The sequence below is a fragment of the Salmo trutta genome, chromosome 26 (assembly GCF_901001165.1).
Source record: "Salmo trutta chromosome 26, fSalTru1.1, whole genome shotgun sequence".
In the NCBI taxonomy this organism is placed as follows: domain Eukaryota; kingdom Metazoa; phylum Chordata; class Actinopteri; order Salmoniformes; family Salmonidae; genus Salmo; species Salmo trutta.
The window spans coordinates 32,233,239-32,255,747 of NC_042982.1; the positions used below are offsets into that span (position 1 = coordinate 32,233,239).

General features: G+C 45.3%; 1 protein-coding gene across 6 annotated transcripts in view; it reads left to right on the forward strand.

Moving 5' to 3' along the window:
* Window positions 1–22,509, forward strand: part of LOC115163664 (protocadherin Fat 3) — a 325,153-nt gene that overhangs the window by 103,148 nt on the left and 199,496 nt on the right. For all 6 annotated transcript variants that reach the window (XM_029715717.1, XM_029715715.1, XM_029715718.1 and 3 more), the window contains one exon: window positions 10,494–13,835. In XM_029715717.1, coding sequence (XP_029571577.1) covers window positions 10,520–13,835 — 3,316 coding nt within the window. In that variant the 5' untranslated portion in view covers window positions 10,494–10,519. The remainder of the gene's footprint in view (window positions 1–10,493; window positions 13,836–22,509) is intronic.

The following is a 22,509-nucleotide window of genomic DNA, read 5'->3' on the forward strand; positions in this document are numbered from 1 at the left end:
TGTGCAAAGCTGTCATCAAGACAAAGAGTGGCTGCTTTGAGGAATCTCAAATATAACATATATTTTGATTTGTTTAACACTTTTTCGGTTATTACATGATTCCATATGTGTTATTTCATAGTTTTGATGTCTTCACTATTATTCTACAATGTAGAAAATAGTAAGAATAAAGAAAAACCCTTGAATGAGTAGGTGTGTCCAAACCTTTGACTTGTATTGTATATATTTTTGTTGTTGTTGTGAGAACAGACTCTTTGGTACACTTTTTTATTTAGTGTTGTTTACACTGCAACAAATAGTAAGACAGAAATCTAATATTGTTATCTAACAGCAACTGTTTGGCACACATAATACTTACCCAATGCTTGCTCCTATACCGTCCTTTTTCTTCATCTCCAGTAGTTTCCACAACTGAGTCAACTAAGTCTTCCACAGATCTGACTTCTCCTTTCCCTCCTGAGCAACCAGCAAACATTTGGCCATTTCAAGTTTATTTTTCACGTCCTCTGTGTCGTGTCTTTGGCTATGCCGGATTAAGTGATATGACATGCTAATTTATAAAATGATTTCTCTGTAATTAATATTACCTGATTAAGCTAATCATGTAAATGTAATTAACTAGAAAGTCGGGGCACCACGGAAGAACGTTTATAGAGCTGTTATCTTCCGAATAAACTCTTAAAATACTTAGTAATATTTTACATCGATAGCAGTCAATATTAACCCTTAACTTCTTGGGGCTATTTGGGACGCTAGCGTGCCACGCGTGGCGCACCCTATCAACAGCAGGTGCATTTCAAGAGCGGCAAATTTGAAACCAAATAAATGTCAAAATTCAAATTTCTCAAACATACAACTATCTTACACCCTTTGAAAGATAAACATCTCCTTAATCTAACCACGTTGTCCGATTTCAAAAAGGTTTTACGGCGAAAGCATAAAGTTAGGTTATGTTAGGAGAGTACATTGTCAATAGCTGTGTGTAATGTATTGTCAATTCAAAGACAGGCGTCACCAAAACCATAAAATCAGCTAAAATTATGCACTAACCTTTTACAATCTCCATCAGATGACACTCCTAGGACATTATGTTAGACAATGCATGCATTTTTAGTTCTATCAAGTTCATATTTATATCCAAAAACAGCGTTTTACTATGGCGTTGATGTTCAGGAAATCGTTTCCCTCCAATAACCGGCAGTCAAGTCATCACAACAAAATAATTAATTAATATTAGAAAACATTGGTAAAATATTATATTGTCATTCAAAGAATTATAGATTTACATCTCTTGAACGCAATCGACTTGCCAGATTTAAAAATAACCTTACTGGGAAATCACACTTTGCAATAATCTGAGCACTGCGCCCAGAAAAATACGCTTTGCGATACAGACTAACCGCCATGTTGGAGAGATCTAAAATCGAAAATACTATGTAAATAATCCATTACCTTTTCATTGTCTTCATCAGATGTCACTTCCAGGAATCCCAGGTTTATAACGAATGTAGTTTTGTTCAAAAAAGCTCATCATTTATGTCCAAAAAGCTCTGTGTTGTTAGCACATGATCTAAGCCAGCCGGACTTCACTTCACTTCACGAACGGAAAAAATATATTTACGTTCGTTCAAACATGTCAAACGTTGTATCGCATAAATCATTAGTGCCTTTTTTAACCAGAACATGAATAAAATTCAAGGCGGACGATTGGGTTCTCTTTTAAAACGTATTGGAACGAGAGTACCCAACATCAACTCGCGCGCCAGGTGTCTAATGGGCCATCACCGTTCCAAGGCTCTTGTTCGGTCAGATCTCACAGTATAAGACTCAAAACACTTTGTAAAGGCTGGTGACATCTAGTGGAAGCAATAGGAAGTGCCAAAACATTCCTCAGCCCCTTTGTTTTTCAATGGCATAGGCTTAAAGTCAATTCAACACATCAGGTATCCACTTCCTGTCAGAATCTGTCTCAGGGTTTTGCCTGCCAAATGAGTTCTGTTATACTCACAGACACCATTCAAACAGTTTTAGAAACTTTAGGGTGTTTTCTATCCATATATAATAAGTATATGCATATTGTAGTTACTGGGTAGGATTAGTAACCAGATTAAATCGGGTACATTTTTTTTATCCAGCCGTGAAAATACTGCCCCCTAGCCCCAACAGGTTAACTTATTTTCAGTCTCATAATGAAAGTTGTAAATTCTTGGTTATCTTCACGAACCCTGGCTAACAAGTTGAATCAGCAATACAAAATTGGGTTTAATTATTTATTTACTAAATACCTAACTAATCACACAGAATTACAAATACACAGAACACCAAGGATGTCATACAGAAAACGTCCCGGTGGACCGAACCTGTATCATGGCTGGTTACACAAAGGAAAGGGGGTTGGGCTTGAATGAAAGAGCGGGAAGATTTAGGAACAAAGAAACAGCAGCTATGCTATCGTAAATACATTATCTTATGCATGCTAAATTACCGCCCATTTGGAAAAGGAAAATGCAATAAATATTTACTCTGAGCTGCGCTTCGGTAGATTGGTCGTAGATGCTGGCCGGGTTGGCCAACAGATCTTCCTGTAGTGGAAGAATGTCAATGGTGGTAAATTGGATACGTGGTGGTATCTTCGTCTGGTTGTTAGACTGGATCCGTCGTCCGTCCTTTCCTAGCCCACGTTAGCAGCGGCTAACTCAACGGCTAGGAAGTATCACTTCTGTAGTGAATAAGCTCAAAGTTCATACCAGTTCATACCATAGCTCACGCCGAGGTTGGCTTAGTTCTGTCCTTTACATGTGTGTCCTTCTAACGTAGAGGCTGCAGACCTCCCATACTGGAACTACTGGTTATCTTTTCATCAAAGGCTTATATAGTGGAGAGGGGGAAGGAGGTGTTTCATCGTTTATAACCCCTGTCTCTTCACAGGGTTGGGCCACTGATCGAGCAGGGCACTTTCCTTATGAAAACCCAATTCTTTCATTTGGAAGCTAAAATTACATTTAATCTCCTAACAAACAATTTCAATATCAAACATTTCAATTGCATAACAATTCCATGTGACTCTGATAACTAGAGGGTGTATACTTTCTCAGGTACAGTTTATGTCGTCCTGTCATCAATCATAATGTCCCAGATAACAACGAACCTGACATACATACTCATTACGTTATCAAGCATATTTCCAACTGGTTTTATTACCAAAATATGGTTCCTTTCCCCATTTGTTTGATGTTCCCAGACTCTCTATATTTAACAGGACGGCAGTCCTTCAGTAGGGTCAGTAAGAGAGGGGAAGGGAGAAAGGTATTTATGGGGGGGGTCATAAACCTTACCCACAGGCCAACGTCATGACATCTGCATCCATTTTGCTGTCAACATTACTGTGTTCAGAGTTTGTTATAACCAGTTTATTGATGTGGTTATGATAGGCTATAGGTCAGGCCCTATTGGTCAGGTCCTATAGGTCAGGTCCTATTGGTCAGGTCCTATTGGTCAGGCCCTATTGGTCACATGCATGTGATGTTTACATGTTTCACATAAAGAGAGCAAGGGTTGAGGGAATAGGGAATATGTTTCCTAAACAAATAAGGGATTTCAGTAACAGAACTTTTGAGTCAGAAACAAGTAAGAAACTAAATGGCTGAAATAATGTGGCAGCTTCAGCATGGACAGTGCAATAAACACTTCCTGCACTTTTGTGCCTTTTCGCTGCAGTAGGGAGGAGAGCGAGACATCTTGCACCAGTCACACAGGCACTCACTGCAATTTTTGTTTAACACAGCGTGACCATCAGGCTCTTTCTTGAGTCATTTGTGTGTCTTAATTATTTAATCAAACAGTGTGCTTAAAGCATCAGACAAGCTCAGTGCATATGTTGTTGCTATTATTCAAACTCATAGGGTGTCTGTCTATATATGGAAAAATTAGTTTAAACATTTCGACCAATCAATTGGTTGAAAGAACAGAACGACTCTCGATAGACCAAGATTTTCTTTAGTTGGGGACTGCCCTAATTCACACACACAGTTGCTCATATAACAGCAGTTACGCCTCACACATACTCCCCCCTCCTTTCTTCCTCCCCTCTCTCTTATTCTCTCTCTCTTTCCCTTCTCTCCATTCTCGTCTTGCACGCACACACGCACGCACGCACGCACACACACACACACACACACACACTGCAGATTTGATGCTGAGCTTAACATAAAGAGAAGTGTGCTCTGTGAAGCATGTATTTGTCATTGGGGGTCTAGTTAGGTTAGGTAGACAGGCGATACGTTGTATCAGGTAGAGGACAAACAGTAGGAAACACACACACACACACACACACACACACACACAAATATGCGCACATTGGATCAACCAGGTCAGCCAAACTCCTGTGTGAGTTAAGCCCAAGCTCCACTGTTATGTCCGCTGGTATTACAATCAGCACACAGACACACACGCATCATAACCTGACCGTTGAGGTAAAAACAATTACCAGTGCCACGGAAGCACTGTAACAAGTTCAGTTTGAATGCCATCTTCTGTTGCCTTAGGGCTCAACACAGACTCAACACAAAATTCACACACACACACACACACACACACACACACACACACACACACACACACACACACACACACTATAGCTCTTGTCTGTGGTAATTTGTCGTCAGAATCGTTGTCACAGATCTGAGGGCTCTTATCTGATGGTTCCCTGTGCCCTCTTATTACTGATGTGGGCCTGATGGTTCCCTGTGCCCTCCTATTACTGATGTGGGCCTGATGGTTCCCTGTGCCTTCCTATTACTGATGTGGGCCTGATGGTTCCCTGTGCCCTCCTATTACTGATGTGGGCCTGATGGTTCCCTGTGCCCTCCTATTACTGATGTGGGCCTGATGGTTCCCTGTGCCCTCCTATTACTGATGTGGGCCTGATGGTTCCCTGTGCCCTCCTATTACTGATGTGGGCCTGATGGTTCCCTGTGCCCTCCTATTACTGATGTGGGCCTGATGGTTCCCTGTGCCCTCCTATTACTGATGTGGTACTGATGGTTCCCTGTGCCCTCCTATTACTGATGCGGGGCGTGATGGTTCCCTGTGCCCTCCTATTACTGATGCGGGGCGTGATGGTTCCCTGTGCCCTCCTATTACTGATGTGGGCCTGATGGTTCCCTGTGCCCTCCTATTACTGATGCGGGGTGTGACGGTTCCCTGTGCCCTCCTATTACTGATGTGGGCCTGATGGTTCCCTGTGCCCTCCTATTACTGATGTGGGCCTGATGGTTCCCTGTGCCCTCCTATTACTGATGTGGGCCTGACGGTTCCCTGTGCCCTCCAATTACTGATGTGGGCCTGATGGTTCCCTGTGCCCTCCTATTACTGATGTGGGCCTGATGGTTCCCTGTGCCCTCCTATTACTGATGTGGGCCTGATGGTTCCCTGTGCCCTCCTATTACTGATGTGGGCCTGATGGTTCCCTGTGCCCTCCTATTACTGATGTGGGCCTGATGGTTCCCTGTGCCCTCCTATTACTGATGTGGGCCTGATGGTTCCCTGTGCCCTCCTATTACTGATGTGGTACTGATGGTTCCCTGTGCCCTCCTATTACTGATGCGGGGTGTGATGGTTCCCTGTGCCCTCCTATTACTGATGTGGGCCTGATGGTTCCCTGTGCCCTCCTATTACTGATGTGGGCCTGATGGTTCCCTGTGCCCTCCTATTACTGATGTGGGCCTGATGGTTCCCTGTGCCCTCCTATTACTGATGTGGGCCTGATGGTTCCCTGTGCCCTCCTATTACTGATGTGGGCCTGATGGTTCCCTGTGCCCTCCTATTACTGATGCGTAAAGAATGGGACCGCCAAGTGCTGAAACGCGTAGCGAATAAAAATCGTCTGTCCTCGGTTGCAACACTCACGACTGAATTCCAAACTGCCTCTGGAAGCAAGGTCAGCACAATAACTGTTTGTCGATAGCTTCATGAAATGTGTTTCCATGGCCGTACACAAGCCTAAGATCACCATGTGTAATGCCAAGTTTTGGCTAGAGTGGTGAAAAACTTGCCGCCATTGGACTCTGGAGCAGTGGAAATTCGTTCTCTGGAGTGATGAATCACGCTTCACCATCTGGCAGTCCGATGGACGAATCTGGGTTTGGTGGATGCCAGGAGAATGCTGCCTGCCTGAATGCATAGTGCCAACTGTAAAGTTTAGTGGAGGAGGAATAATGGTCTGCCTCTGTTTTTCATGGTACGGGCTAGGCCCTTTAGTTCCAGTGAAGGGAAATCTTAACGCTACAGCATACAATGACACTCTAGATGATTCTGTGCTTCAAACTTTTGTGAAGGCCCTTCCTGTTTCAGCATGACAATGCTCCCGTGCAGAAATGGTTGGTGTGGAAGAACTTGTCTGGTCTGCAAAGAGCCCTGACCTCAACCCCATCGAACACCTTTGGGATGAATTTGAACGCTTTGGGATGAATTTGAACTGCAAGCCAGGCCTAATAGCCCAAGATCAGTGTCCGATCTCACTAATGCTCTTGTGGCTGAATGGAAGCAAGTCCCCGCAGCAATGTTCCAACATCTAGTGGAAAGCCTTCCCAGAAGTGTGGAGGCTGTTATAGCAGCAAAGCGGGGACCAACTCCATATTAATGCCCATGATTTTGGAATAAGATGTTTGACGAGCCGGTGTCTACATACTTTTGGTCATGTAGTGTAGAGGTCGACCGATTAACCTCTCTGGGCTAGGTGGGACGTTAGCGTCCCACTCTATTCAACAGCCAGTGGAATCACGTGGCGCGAAATAGAAATACCTAAAAAATGCTATAACTTCAATTTCTCAAACATATGACTATTTTTTACACCATTTGAAAGATAATACTTTTTTTACACCTTTATTTAACTAGGCAAGTCAGATTAAGAACACATTCTTATTTCCAATGACAACCTAGGAACGGGGGTTAACTGCCTTGTTCAGGGCGGATTCGTGGATTTGTTTTTTGCTACCTTGGTTACTAGTCCAACGTTCTAACCACCTGCCTTACATTGCACTCCACGAGATGAGATGATAGTTTCCGGATTCGACCATATTAATGACCTAAGGCTCGTATTTCTGTGTGTTATTATGTTATAATTAAGTCTATGATTTGATAGAGCAGTCTGACTGAGCGATGGTAGGCACCAGCAGGCTCGTAAGCATTCATTCAGACAGCACTTTCGTGCGTTTTGCCAGCAACTCTTCGCTGTGTTTCATGCTGTTTATGACTTCAAGCCGGGTGGGTATAATTTGTGGAACGTTCCAACAGGAATCTATTCCAAAAACTTCGTAAATAACAAGGTTGCCAAAAAACAACGCATACAAAGTTGTATAGCGGCAGAATAAGATACCGGGTAGTGAGTGGTCTATTTCATTGCGTTTTTCACTCAGCACGTTTATTCCGAAAAATGTCTGTCCTCACTCTGGTTGCTTATGGACAAACATTAAGAATAAGCTATGTGGTGAGTTGATGCCTATTCGGCAGCTAGTTAGCTAGGTTTGTATGCGTTGCTACTTTGTATGCGTTGTTGGTTGGCAACCTTTTACTTTACGTTTTTTGGAACAGATTCCTGTTGGAACGTTCCACAAATTATACCCACCCCTTCAAGCCTATCAACTCCCAAGATTAGGCTGGTGTAACCAATGTGAAATGGTTAGCTAGTTAGCCGGGTGCACGCTAATAGCGTTTCAAACGTCACTCGCTCTGACACTTGGAGTAGTTGTTTCCCTTCCTCTACATGGGTAACGCTGCTTCGAGGGTGGCTGTTGTCGATGTGTTCCTGGTTCGAGCCCAGGTAGGAGCGAGGAAAGGGACGGAAGCTATACTGTTACACTGGCAATACTAAAGTGCCTATAAGAACATCCAATAGTCAAAGGTATATGAAATACAAATCGTATAGAGAGAATAATTCCTATAATAACTACAACCTAAGATTTACCTGGGAATATTGAAGACTCATGTTAAAAGGAACCACCAGCTTTCATATGTTCTCATGTTCTGAGCAAGGAACTTAAACCTTAGCTTTTTTACATGGCACATATTGCACTTTTACTTTCTTCTCCAACACTTTGTTTTTGCATTATTTAAACCAAATTGAACATGTTTCATTATTTATTTGAGGCTAAATTGATTTTATTGATGTATTATATTAAGTTAAAATAAGTGTTCATTCAGTATTGTTGTAATTGTCATTATTACAAATAAATAAACAAAGTAGGGAAAAATCAGCCGATTAATCGGTATCGTCTTTTTTGGTCCTCCAATAATTGGTATCGGTATCGCCGTTGAAAAATCATAATCGGTCGACCTCTAATGTAGTGTATATAAACACAAGCTATGTGTTTTAATAAAATGTGTACTGAGCATGTCTGATGTTTTAAGCATGCTGTTTGATTATCAAGTTAGCCTAACCAGAAGGAAAAAAACTGTTTCCAAACCCTCCACGCTCTTTCTCTCTGTCTTGTTCTCTGTCTCTTTCTCTCTCGCTCTGTCTTGCTCGCTCTCTCTGTCTTGCTCTCTCTGTCTCTCACCATATCTATTACAGTCCCCATCTTCTCTCTCTCTCTCTCTCGTTCTCGCTCTGTCTCTCACCGTATCTATTACAGTCCCCTCTTCTTTCTTTCGCTCTACCCATGCTCTCTCTTTCTTTCTCTCTCTACCCACGCTCCCTCTCTCTGCCTCCTATCCCTTTCACTGACTATTTCAGTCTTTAAACTCTTTGTGCTTCTCTCTACCCTCTACCTCTCTCTCTCAATTCTCTTCGTCCCCATCCCCCCCTCCTTTTTAACCCCTCGTTCTCCCTGTCTCTGCATCTCAGAGTGAAGGAGTGTTTGAACTGACAGCTCTTCATGCAGTAGCCTCTTTATCCTTGGGGATGTTCACCAAGCTTCTCTGGGCTGTGCTGTGTGAAAGGCATACCAACCAGCCTACAACACACACACACACACGCACGCACGCACACACACATACACACACCACACACACACACACACGCTATGTCTTACTATAATTGTGGGGACTTTTTTCAAAATCCTATTTTCCCTAACCCCTATTTTCCCTAAACCTAACCCTAACCGTAGCCCCTAATCCTAATCCTAAACCTAACTTCAACTCCTAACCGTAAACCTAACCACTAACCCCTAACCCTAATTTTAACCCTAATACTAACCGTAACCAATAACCTAACCCTTAAGCCTAAAATAGCCTTTTTAAAAGTGAGGGCCGGCAAAATGTCCTCACTTCTGAGTTTTAGTTGGTTTACTATTCTTGTGTGGACTTAATATAGTAAAATGTCAAGTCACTCACTCACTCACTCACTCACTCACTCACAAATATGTGTATGTGACCAATACATTTCATTTGATTTGACACACTCTCTTTGGTGGATTGTGGATCTTTGTTCCCTAAATGACTTATGGGTCTTATTTAAATGTAGGTTTTGGATGGTGGTTTTCATTGTTTCAGCCGAGTGGTTTGGCCACTGTTAAAAAGCAGAAGTTTTTGTAGGTCATAGAATTGTCGAGGGACTCGTAGTGCTGAAGGTGAGTGTTTTGAAAGAGAGAGTGCGTGCATGTGTGTGTGCGTGCATGTGTGTGCATGAGTGTGCATTTGTGGGTGTGTGGCAGTTCTCTTTATCCAGCATTTTATTCGAAGTTCTCTCGGACATGTGGACTCTTCCTGTCCACCCTGCAGTCACTGCGGTGGAAAACGTCGAGTCATCATAACCCCGACTGCGGTGGCGCTCCTATCTCGACCAACATGGCATTTACCGGATCAGGGTTTCTCCCAGTACCCGGATTAGAGCATATTTGTGGCCACTTATTTCAGAATAGCTCCTTCTTTTTCTGACAAGAAAAAAGAAACTAAGCACAACAGAAGGCCTAAAGAAACTAAGCACAACAGAAGGCCTAAAGAAACTAACAGAAGGCCTATTTTACTCCCAGTTTGAGCCATATCTGGGTTGTTGTTTATGAAGATATATGACATGTTTTCGAGACATACCGTTGCAGTTTTTCTTGTAGGTCAAGAATAGTATTATGATAAAGGGATCTGTTTCTAGCTTCAGCTTTCCTGCAGTCTAATAGTGGTATGTTTTCTTTGGTATGTGTGTGTTTTTGTGATGCTCCACTCCTCCTTCCACTAGCCATGCAATTATTTTGTTCTTAGCTTCTAGAACCAAACCTCCTGGTTTTTCGAAAACGTGCAATTGAGTGTCCACATAGAGTCCACACACAATGATGTCATACCTCCTACGGTTGCATGGTTACTATGTATTCCGTCATCTCCTTCCCCCTCCCCCATCCAATCAATCTTCACAATCGAATGGATAATTTGTAGCATGTTAGGCCTAGAGGTCAAAGGTCAAGTTGCAGGATATGTGGCATGTCTTTTGTGGTTGTAAATCCTTTCCCCTTTGTCCCAGTCTCCCCCTATCTCCCCCATGGCTAATGTCTCTCTCCTCTCTTTAGTTGCAGGATGGAAGAGTGATGATGGGATGGATGTGAATATGGGCCAGTGGGGCTACATAGGCATGCGTGCCCCTCTCGTCTGCCTGGCCCTGTTGCTGCTACTCTCCCAGCCGCACCACTGCTGCTGCCAGGACCCCCAGGGGCATCCCCAGGGCCCCGCCAACGGCCCTCACTTTCTCTTCACTCAGCCATTCTACCATGCCACTGTGTACGAGAACTCCGCGGCGCGCACCTACGCCAACAGTAAAGTTAAAATGGGCATCCACTTAGACCAGCGCTCCTGGGAAATCCGCTACAGGATCACCTCCGGGGATGAAGAAGGCTTCTTTAAAGCAGAGGAGTACATGCTGGGAGATTTCTGCTTCTTACGCATAAGGACTAAAGGCGGCAACGCAGCCATCTTGAATCGAGAAATCCAGGATAGCTACTTACTGACAGTGAAAGCCTCTGTCAAAGGGGAGGTTCTGGAGACCTGGACCAAAGTGACTGTCCAGGTCCTGGACATGAATGACCTTCGACCTCTATTCTCGCCCACCACATACTCAGTCACCATAGCAGAAAGTACCCCCCTCAGGACTAGCATAGCACAAGTTACAGCCACTGACGCTGACGTCGGCTCCAACGGGGAATTTTACTACTTCTTTAAGGAGAAAATGGAGCTGTTTGCCGTGCACCCAACTAGCGGTGTGGTCTCCCTCAGCGGGAAACTGAACATTGAGGAGCAGAACCGATACGACCTAGAAATCCAGGCGGTGGACCGCGGGATGAAGTTGTATGGCAATAACGGTGTCAGCAGTACGGCAAAGCTCTTTGTGCATGTAGAGCGTGTCAACGATCATGTGCCGTTCTTGAATGTGGTCACCCATGTCCCCTCATGGTTGGACAAGGATCCTGTGTATGCAGTGGTCACTGTAGAAGACCTGGACAAGGGGTTAAATGGAGAGATTGAGTCTGTGTCTATAGTGGCCGGAGACCCTCTGAAGCAGTTCATTCTGGAAAGGTCAGAGGGCAATGAGTTCGCTATCAAAGCATCTGACCAAGTGGACTGGGAGAACTTCCCTTATGGATATAACCTCACTCTTCAGGCCAAGGACAAGGGTGCCCCACAAAGGTTTTCTGCGGTCAGGGTTGTGCACATCATGGTGAAGAGACCACAGGCTGTGGAAGTGAAATTCAAACAGGAGTCATACGAAATTAGTCTCAATGAAATCTCACCCCCAGGCATGATCGTAAAGGTGGTGAAAATCACCCCTGAGCCAGACGATGCTGAATATATCCTGACCCCCTCGGCAGACTCCTACTACTTCCGGATGAACACCCTAACTGGCGTGATCTCAACAACTCGCTGGTTCACGGAGGTCACTCAGGATGTGTTTGACCTGGAGGTGGTGGAGATGGACAGCGAGCTGAGGGTCAAAGTTCGGGTCTCCATCGAGGACGCCAACGACAACACCCCAACTTTCACTCAGTCTTCGTACGAGGTGTTCGTCAACGAGAGCGTTCCCATGGGATCGACCGTGCTGACAGTGTCCGCTGTGGATGGTGATAGCGGGGAGAATGGATACATAACATACAGCATAGCCAGCCTTCAGCCCCTGCCCTTCAAAATCAACCAGTTCTCTGGAATCCTCACCACCACACAGGAGCTGGACTTTGAGTCCTCGTCTGAGAGCTACGTGTTTGTGGTCAGGGCCTCTGACTGGGGTTCCCCCTACAGACGAGAGAGTGAAGTCAACGTAACTGTCCATCTGGAGAATGTGAACGACAACCAACCCTTATTCGAGAAAGTGGCGTGCCAGGGAGTGGTCTCTCGGGACTTCCCCACCGACGAGGTGATAACCACCATGTCTGCCATCGACATAGATGAGCTAGAGCTGGTGAAGTACAAGATCCTGGAAGGGAATGAGAGGGGATTCTTTGACCTGAACCCTGACTCAGGGGTTCTGACTCTACGGAGGTCCCTCTCCACTGCCAGTCCAAAAAATAGTATCTTCAGTTTGAAAATAACCGCCACAGATGGAGAGAACTTCTCCGATCCAATGTTCGTGAACATCTCTATTGTTCATGGGAAATCTCCCCCCAAGAACTTCAACTGTAGGGAGACCAGAGTCGCCCAAAAGCTAGCTGAGAAATTACTAAATAAGTCCAAAGCTAGAACCAAGCCCAAGATCGAGGAAGGGTTCATTGACCTTTTCTCCGTCAACAGACAGACACCTCAGTTTGACAAGGCCTTTCCCGCAGACATATCAGTGCGCGAGGACCTCAAGGTCGGGTCCAGTGTCTTCAAGGTCAACGCCTACGACGGCGACACAGGTTTTAACGGTCAGATTTTGTACGCCATCTCGGATGGAAACACAGACAGCTGTTTCACCATCGACATGGAGAGTGGGCTGATCAGCGTCTTCCTGCCCATGGACAGAGAGAAAAGAGACAGATACCTCCTCAACATCACTATCTACGACCTGGGCCTGCCACAGAAAACCGCATGGCATCTGCTCACCGTCTACATAGAAGATGCTAATGACAATGCACCTCAATTCCTGCAGGAGGGAGGCTATAGAACCGTAATTCCTGAAAACATGGCCATCGGCACCGATGTCATTCAGGTTGAGGCCACTGACAAAGACCTGGGGCCTAATGGAGAAATTGTCTACTCCGTTTTGACCAGCACCACCCAGTTTGGCATCAACAGCTCTAACGGGATTGTGTATGTTGCTGGCCAGCTGGACAGGGAGTTTGTCTCCAACTTCAACTTGAAGATCGAGGCTCGTGACTGTGCAGAGAAAGGGAACCAGAAGTTTTCAGTCACCACTCTGAAGATCTCTCTAGAGGACGTTAACGACTGCCCCCCAGCATTCATCCCCAGTGTCTACAACACCCGGGCCCTGGAGGACCTGCCAGTGGGTACCGTGGTGGCCTGGCTCGAGACCCAGGACCTAGACCTTGGCCTGGGTGGCCAGGTTAGATACTCCCTGGCCAATGACTACAACGGGAAGTTTGAGGTGGACAAGGCCAGCGGGGCCATCCGACTGATCAAGGAGCTGGACTACGAGACGCAACAGATCTACAACCTCACTGTGAGAGCCAAGGATAAAGGGAGACCTGTCTCTCTGCTGTCTGTCACCTTCGTGGAACTAGAGGTGATAGATGTGAACGAGAACCTCTACACTCCTTACTTCTCCCACTTCGCCCTCACGGGATCGGTGAAGGAGAACGCTCGCATCGGGACCACCGTCCTCCAAGTCACGGCCCGGGATGACGACAATGGTAGAGATGGGGAAATCCAGTACTCTATCCGGGATGGGAGTGGACTGGGACGATTCGCCATCGACGAAGAGACGGGTAAGTGCAGATTGCCTGAAAAAAACCTGCTGTTACATGTAATATCGCTGTTTAGATTAGTCTTGGTAGTTGGTTTATTCCCAGATTTATTGGCATTAACAATTGAACATAAAAACAGATTACAAGCCTGCATTGTGTAGATTTGTTTGATTTAATGTTGTGGTGAAGAGCTACAATATCCCCTTAAACTGACTAATGCTGTGTATGAGCCCTGTGTTTTTAATGGTGCTGGACCTTATAAGTCCTGTCTCGGCAGTGTTTGTGTGAGACGGAGAGAGGGACATACTCCGGAGGCCAGTCCAGCGGCTGACAAAAAATCTAATTGTGGAGCGGCTGCCGTGTTTGTGGCTGGGGTGTTCTTAAGAAGGTTTAGAGTTGTGATTTATAAGCTTAGCTCCAGTCTGGGAGAGGGCCGGGTTGCCAGATTGAATTACAACTCCGCTATCTTTATTTACATTTAGTCTAGTTGTCATGTAATTTTTTCCTGACCCAGACATTTGGCATCTCTCTGCCTTCTCCACCTAAACCGCCCACCCCTCCTCTTCTACTCGTCTCCCACTCTTGGCTGGAGCTCCGGCAGACCAACTAGGAGGCTAAATGGGCCGTTTGTGACATTCTGCTCCGAGGTATTCTAGGATTGTCCTGATTCTATTTATTTAAAGGCGGCCCGTGTGGTCCTCCTGTCCACTGGCTAGACGAGGAGGGGCAGAGTAGATTGGTTAATTTCCTATCTGAAGGGACAGGAGACGGCAGAGTGCCCAGAGGGAGGATTAGGGTTATTATGACATTAGTCCACGGTGTGTGATCGACCTCGTATCAACCCCCCCCCCAACACACACTATATAAATCCTCCATGAAATATGGCCCAATAGTAGTTTCCACTTAAAATGGGAAGGGATGAGAGGGAACATGGGAGAAGAGAGGGGGAGAAGTGGGAGAAGAGAGGGGGAGAAGTGGGAGAAGAGAGGGGGAGAAGTGGGAGAAGAGAGGGGGAGAAGTGGGAAAAGAGAGGGGAGAAGTGGGAGATAGCTTTGAAACAGCATCACCTCCATGTCTGATAGAACGATAAATTATCTTGATGGTTTCAAATTGCCTTTAGATCCCCAGCAAATGGTGCTCTGGTTCCAAGTGATCCTTCATCCCACTCTAGGATCGTGCTGTAGAATGAGAATAAGAAAACAGGAGAGAGCGAGAGAGAGACAGAGAGAGAGACAGAGAGAGAGACAGAGAGAGAGAAAGAGAGAGACAATCCAACCGACCCCTCTTTCTGTTTGTCATGAAATTTAGCTGGAAACTGAAGAAGCCCCAAAGTGGTCCTCGAGCTCAGTTGTAGTCTATAGCCAAGGCCTGGTTGTCTTTTACATTTTTAATTTTGGTTTCAGGGAGGAATAGCCTAGCTCAGCATGTTTAGCAGTCTGACTCTTTTCTTCTGGGAAAAACTCATGAACTGTCATCCATTAAACTACTACAGCTCTATAACTACTACTGTTTCTGCTCCTAGCAACAATATTAATTTGAAGATAATGATAATATAGTCCTCAGCATGCAACTGCCAGGTCATGTTTTGCAATTTCGTCTTGGATTAATCGCAGTCGGGGAATCTGTAACGCGTGTCGTGTGTGGAGGACCAAGACGCAACAGGGAAGTGTATACTCATCTTCTTTTTAATATTGAAGAAGGAGAAACAAAATGAAACACGTATACAATTAACGGAAACGACACTAACAGTTCTGTCAGGTGAAGAACACAAAACAGAATACAACTACCCACAATCCACAATACAAACACACCCCTAATTATAGGACCTTCAATCAGAGGCAACGATAGACAGCTGCCTCCAACTGAAGGCCCCAACACCAATTAACTAAACATAGAAATACAAATGACTAGACAGAACATAGAAATAAACTAACATAGAACAATATCCCAAAACCCTGGACTAATAAATCAAATACCCCTCTCTACATGGACACATACACACAACCACCCTGAACCACATAAAACAAATACCCCCTGCCACGTCCTGACCAAACTAAACACTAACAAATAACACCTTTACAGGTCAGAACGTGTCAGGATTGTCTCCAGACTTTTAAGATATATTCTCAAATGAGCCATTGAACATTTTGACAGACAGGAAATGCAACTGCACTGCTCCACTCAAGCGTTCACGAGGGGCCAGAAAGTCAAACTCTTAGCCCCAACCCATGTAAATCAGTCATAGGCCCCAGACGCAGAATGCTAGCTCTAAACTGTCAAATGACTCATCAGTGATGAAGAATGCAGTATACCATCAGACAGTAGCAGTATACCATCAGACAGTAGCAGTATACCATCAGACAGTAGCAGTATACCATCAGACAGTAGCAGAATACCATCAGACAGTAGCAGTATACCATCAGACAGTAGCAGTATACCATCAGACAGTAGCAGTATACCATCAGACAGTAGCAGAATACCATCAGACAGTAGCAGTATACCATCAGACAGTAGCAGTATACCATCAGACAGTAGCAGTATACCATCAGACAGTAGCAGTATACCATCAGACAGTAGCAGTTTACCATCAGACAGTAGCAGTATACCATCAGACAGTAGCATAATACCATCAGACAGTAGCAGTATACCATCAGACAGTAGCATAATACCATCAGACAGTAGCAGTATACCATCAGACAGTAGCAGAATACCATCAGACAGTAGCAGTATACCATCAGACAGTAGCATAATACCATCAGACAGTAGCAGTATACCATCAGACAGTAGCAGTATACCATCAGACAGTAGCAGTATACCATCAGACAGTAGCAGAATACCATCAGACAGTAGCAGTATACCATCAGACAGTAGCAGTATACCATCAGACAGTAGTAGTATACCATCAGACAGTAGTAGTATACCATCAGACAGTAGCAGTATACCATCAGACAGTAGCAGTATACCATCAGACAGTAGCAGTATACCATCAGACAGTAGCAGTATACCATCAGACAGTAGTAGTATACCATCAGACAGTAGCAGTATACCATCAGACAGTAGCAGTATACCATCAGACAGTAGCAGTATACCATCAGACAGTAGCAGTATACCATCAGACAGTAGCAGAATACCATCAGACAGTAGTAGTATACCATCAGACAGTAGCAGAATACCATCAGACAGTAGCAGTATACCATCAGACAGTAGCAGTATACCATCAGACAATAGCAGTTTACCATCAGACAGTAGCAGTATACCATCAGACAGTAGCAGTATACCATCAGACAGTAGTAGTATACCATCAGACAGTAGCAGTATGCCATCAGACAGTAGCAGTATACCATCAGACAGTAGCAGTATACCATCAGACAGTAGCAGTATACCATCAGACAGTAGCATAATACCATCAGACAGTAGCAGTATACCATCAGAAAGTAGCAGTATACCATCAGACAGTAGCAGAATACCATCAGACAGTAGTAGTATACCATCAGACAGTAGCAGAATACCATCAGACAGTAGTAGTATACCATCAGACAGTAGCAGTATACCATCAGACAGTAGCAGTATACCATCAGACAGTAGCAGAATACCATCAGACAGTAGTAGTATACCATCAGACAGTAGCAGAATACCATCAGACAGTAGTAGTATACCATCAGACAGTAGCAGAATACCATCAGACAGTAGCAGTATACCATCAGACAGTAGCAGTATACCATCAGACAGTAGCAGTATACCATCAGACAGTAGCAGTATACCATCAGACAGTAGCAGTATAGCTAGTTACAATATGGATCCACATTGCTGCATAGAGCTATAAAAGCTTCATTTTTAGATGAAAAAGAGGCTCAGACCCTCCCAGAGCTCCGTGTATGTTTCATGATTGATGTTCAAAGCTGAGTCAAAGGGGGCCAATGGATACCAGAACTCTCCTGTGATGGAGAGTAGTACTGTAGGCTAGACCTATATAATTACAGTAAGGATATCATGTCTTTGAAGAGAACTCCAGAATCCATTCCAGAATCCATAGAACTCATGTTGTTGATTTAAAAAGCGGATTGTGTTTTGCTCCCTCCTTTGTAGTTGCGTGGGAAGTCGGGATGCAACAGCCGAGCTGAGCATCACAGTACGTTTACACAGCTGTTAGACTGTCACGTGTGCTCTCTCTCCTGCCTTCAGGTCACCAGGCTGCTCGTTATGGCACACACCTGTCACCATCGTTACGCGCACCTGCGCATCATCAGACTCACCTGGACTCCATCACTTCCCTGATTACCATCACTATATATGCCACTCCCTTTGGTTCCTTCCCCAGGCGTCATTGTTTCTGTTCCTGTGTTATGTATGTGCGTTGTTCGTGGTTCTTATTTTGTATTATGTTCCGTTTATTTTATTAAAACACTCACTCCCTGAACTTGCTTCCTGACTCTCAGCGCACATCGTTACATGGACGTCGTTTTGTGCTTGGACTGTAAGAGAGGATGTGACAGTCAGTGGATTACAGGTTGAAACGAACCACCTGGGAAACCCATAGGGGGAGGGCAATTCCACAGTAACGGAATTACGCTTTGATGAAGTTTTTTCACTTTAAAATGTAGGACTACTTTGAACAATTTCCATTGAAATATGTACAAAAACTAATTTAGTGGAAGAACTGTGTAGATGCGGTATAATCTCCCTCAGGTTTTTATGTGACCACATTTTCCCAAAACTGTTAAATATCTGCTCTGAATTAACATTCACAGTTGTCCGCAGAAAGAATGGGGGTGTCAGCTATGAAATCGCACCTTGAGTAAAAAAAAATATTTTAGCTTATGGAAGTATTGAAGTGGATTTAAACCCGTTAATGGTATTACGGTAACTGAATTGCATCATGGGTCCCTGAGCTGCACTACACATAAATGCATTATTATGGATATGAGTTCCTTGGTCGCCATGGCGCCATAAGGTCGCCTAGGCAGACAACTTTTTATGTGTTTTTAAAAAAAAAGTTTTATATACGTTTTGTTTTGTTAGCTTAATAAGTACTGAGTGTACAAAACATTATCAATTACATATACTGACCAGGTGAATACAGATGAAAGCTATGATCCCTTATTGATGTCACCTGTTAAATCCACTTCAATCAGTGTAGATGAAGGGGAGGAGACAGGCTAAAGAAGGATTTTTAATTGAGACATGGATTGTGTATGTGTGTCATTCAGAGGGTGAATGGACAAGATAAAATATTTAAATGCCTTTGAACGGGGTATGGGAGTAGGTGCCAGGAGCACCGGTTTGTGTCAAGAACTGTAACGCTGCTGGGTTTTTCATACTCAACAGTTTCCCGTGTGTATCAAGAATGGCCCACCACCCAAAGGACATCCAGCCAACTTGACACAGCTGTGGGAAGCATTGGAGTCAACATGGGCCAGCATCCCTGTGGAACGCTTTCGACACCTTGTAGAGTCCATGCCCCAACGAATTGAGGCTGTTCTGAGGGCAAAGGGGGATGCAACTCAATATTAGGATGGCATAGTTTTGTCAAGATAACCATAGGGTAGCTAGCTAGCTTTTGCTTTTATTTGAAACTGGAGATGGCACTGGCTTGGACATCAAAGTGTTTTTTGTAGTTTTGAGTGGATTTCTCAGTTCAAGTTTGGACTATCCCAATAATTGATGTGTAGTAAGTCTCCGGCGCTTTAGCGAAATCTAGCGGATGTCAGCTTGACCCAGGTGGGTGCTACATGTTGTCTGAGGAGAATCTACCCACAGAGTCTGCAGAAAAGCTGGTCCTCTGATGTGACCACTGATTTCCCTTACTCAAGTCTGCTTCAGGGCATCAGAGGACCTGAGAACAGTTTGGCGGAGGAGAGTGCTGAAGGTGGAGAGTGATGGCTCTTGACTGACTTTCAGGGGAGTGTAGTATACTTGGCCGAAATGCAGCCCACCATAGTTCTATTGTATTGTATTGTACTGTACTCTGCTGAGCTCTACTCACTGTGCTGTACTGTACTGTGCTATTCAATCTTGTGATACATACAGTATGTCTGTAATAGGTTCAGATTTGGTCCAGTCTGGTCTGTCTGTGGACATTAACAATAACATCAAGGCTAGGGTGGACTGACCAAATTCCAACTACTTTTCAACGTCCATGAACATCCAACATCGGTGCTCAGTGGGTGAGGATGCTGGTTACAGTAAATAAAAAGAGAGGGGGCTCATGGGTAGGTGGGAGAGGTGACATTAACTGGAGTGGGATTGGGAGTGGGAGTGGTAGAGGGAGAGGGAGAGAGAGAGGGGGAGAGAGGGGGGAGAGAGAGAGAGAGAGAGGGGAGGGAGAGGGGGGAGAGAGAGGGAGAGGGAGAGAGGGGGAGAGAGAGAGAGGGAGGGGGGAGAGAGAGGGAGGGGGGGGAGAGAGGGGGAAAGAGAGAGGGGAGAGAGAGAGGGGAGAGAGATGGAGAGAGAGGGGGGGAGAGAGGGGGAGAGAGGGGGGGAGAGAGAGGGAGAGAGAGGGGGGGGAGAGGGGAGAGAGGGAGAGAGAGGGGGGAGAGGGGAGAGAGAGGGAGAGAGAGGGGGGGGAGAGAGACAGAGGGGGAGAGAGAGAGGGAGAGAGGGGGGGGAGAGAGAGGGGGAGAGAGAGAGAGTTTGGCCACCAGACAACAGAAAGAGAAAGAAAACAGATCTGCTGAACACAACAGTATGCCAGTAGAAAGGAGGACAGGTGACCAAACTGTGGTTTGTGACTATTATCATTTCCCATTGTAGCCAATTGAGTTGCAGTAATTCTGTTACACCTGGGTCTTTACGTCAACATTACTGTGTTTTAATGTATTTCTAACACCCCTTTTCCATCTGTTTATCCACAAATCAAAGCCCTTACTTATGCATCATTTTGAAGATGGAAAATAGTTGAAAAATGTATCTATACCTTCATTTCCCCAAAGTAAAGACGCTTTAATTTCACACCTAATTTGATATGCTCCTATGAACTTTGCCCATGGTTTCTTTTCGATGGAAATGCCTGGGAAAACTGGTTAGACTCTCACTCCAGGGTTGAGGGTTCAGAGTTCATAGAGGGGTCAGATCCCTGTCATCAGAAGATGAAGAGGTTATTTTCATCCCTCTCATGAAGACATATAGGGCCTGTTGTGTTGTAGACCTCTTGTTAACTAGGGAACCTGGATTTGTGACACTTACACACACACACACACACACACACACACACACACACACACACACACACACACACACACACACACACACACACACACACACACACACACACACACACACACACACACACACACACACACACTAGCACTCTCACCCCACTTGCTTGTCCCTTGTTGATGACTGGGAGCAGAGCAGAGAGGTGAATTTATAGCCCTTGTTAGCTGAGCGTTGGCAAGACCCATAAATCAACTAGGAGCTGCAGCAGTACAACGCCACAAACCAATTACAGCTTAAAGAGCATTATTCTGGTCCATACACACACACACACACTAACGCACGCACGCGCGCGCACACACACACACACACACACACACACACACACACACACACACACACACACACACATACTACACACACACACACATACTACACACATACATACTACACACACTACACACACACCTACTACACACACACACACATACTGCACACACACACACACACACACATACTACACATACTCAACACACACATACTATACACACACACACACACACACACACATACTACACACATACTCCACACACACACATACTCCACACACACACACCACAAACATACTACACACACACACGCAACACACACATGCCAGGGCAATAAATTACAATGTCTGTACTGTGAGACGCTAAGACAGCGCTACAGGGAGACAGGACAGACAGCTGATCGTCCTCGCAGTGGCAGACCACGTGTAACAACACCTGCACAGGATTGGTACATCTGAACATCACACCTGCGGGACAAGTACAGGATGGCAGCAACAACTGCCCGAGTTACACCAGGAACGCACAATCCCTCCATCAGTGCTCAGACTGTCCGCAATAGGCTGAGAGAGGCTGGACTGAGGGCTTGTAGGCCTGTTGTAAGGCAGGTCCTCACCAGACATCACCGGCAACAACGTCGCCTATGGGCACAAACCCACCGTCGCTGGACCAGACAGGACTGGCAAAAAGTGTTCTTCACTGACGACTCGCGGTTTTGTCTCACCAGTGGGGCTGGTCGGATTCGCGTTTATCATTGTAGGAATGAGTGTTACACCGAGGCCTGTACTCTGGAGCGGGATCGATTTGAAGGTGGAGGGTCCGTCATGGTCTGGGGCAGTGTGTCACAGCATCATCGGACTGAGCTTGTTGTCATTGCAGGCAATCTCAACGCTGTGCGTTACAGGGAAGACATCCTCCTCCCTCATGTGGTACCCTTCCTGCAGGCTCATCCTGACATGACCCTCCAGCATGACAATGCCACCAGCCGTACTGCTCGTTCTGTACAGGATTTCCTGCAAGACAGGAATATCAGTGTTCTGCCATGGCCAGCGAAGAGCCCGGATCTCAATCTCACTGAGCACGTCTGGGACCTGTTGGATCGGAGGGTGAGGGCTAGGGCCGTTCCCCACAAAAATGTCCGGTAACTTGCAGGTGCCTTGGTGGAAGAGTGGGGTAACATCTCACATCACACACACACACACACACACACACACACA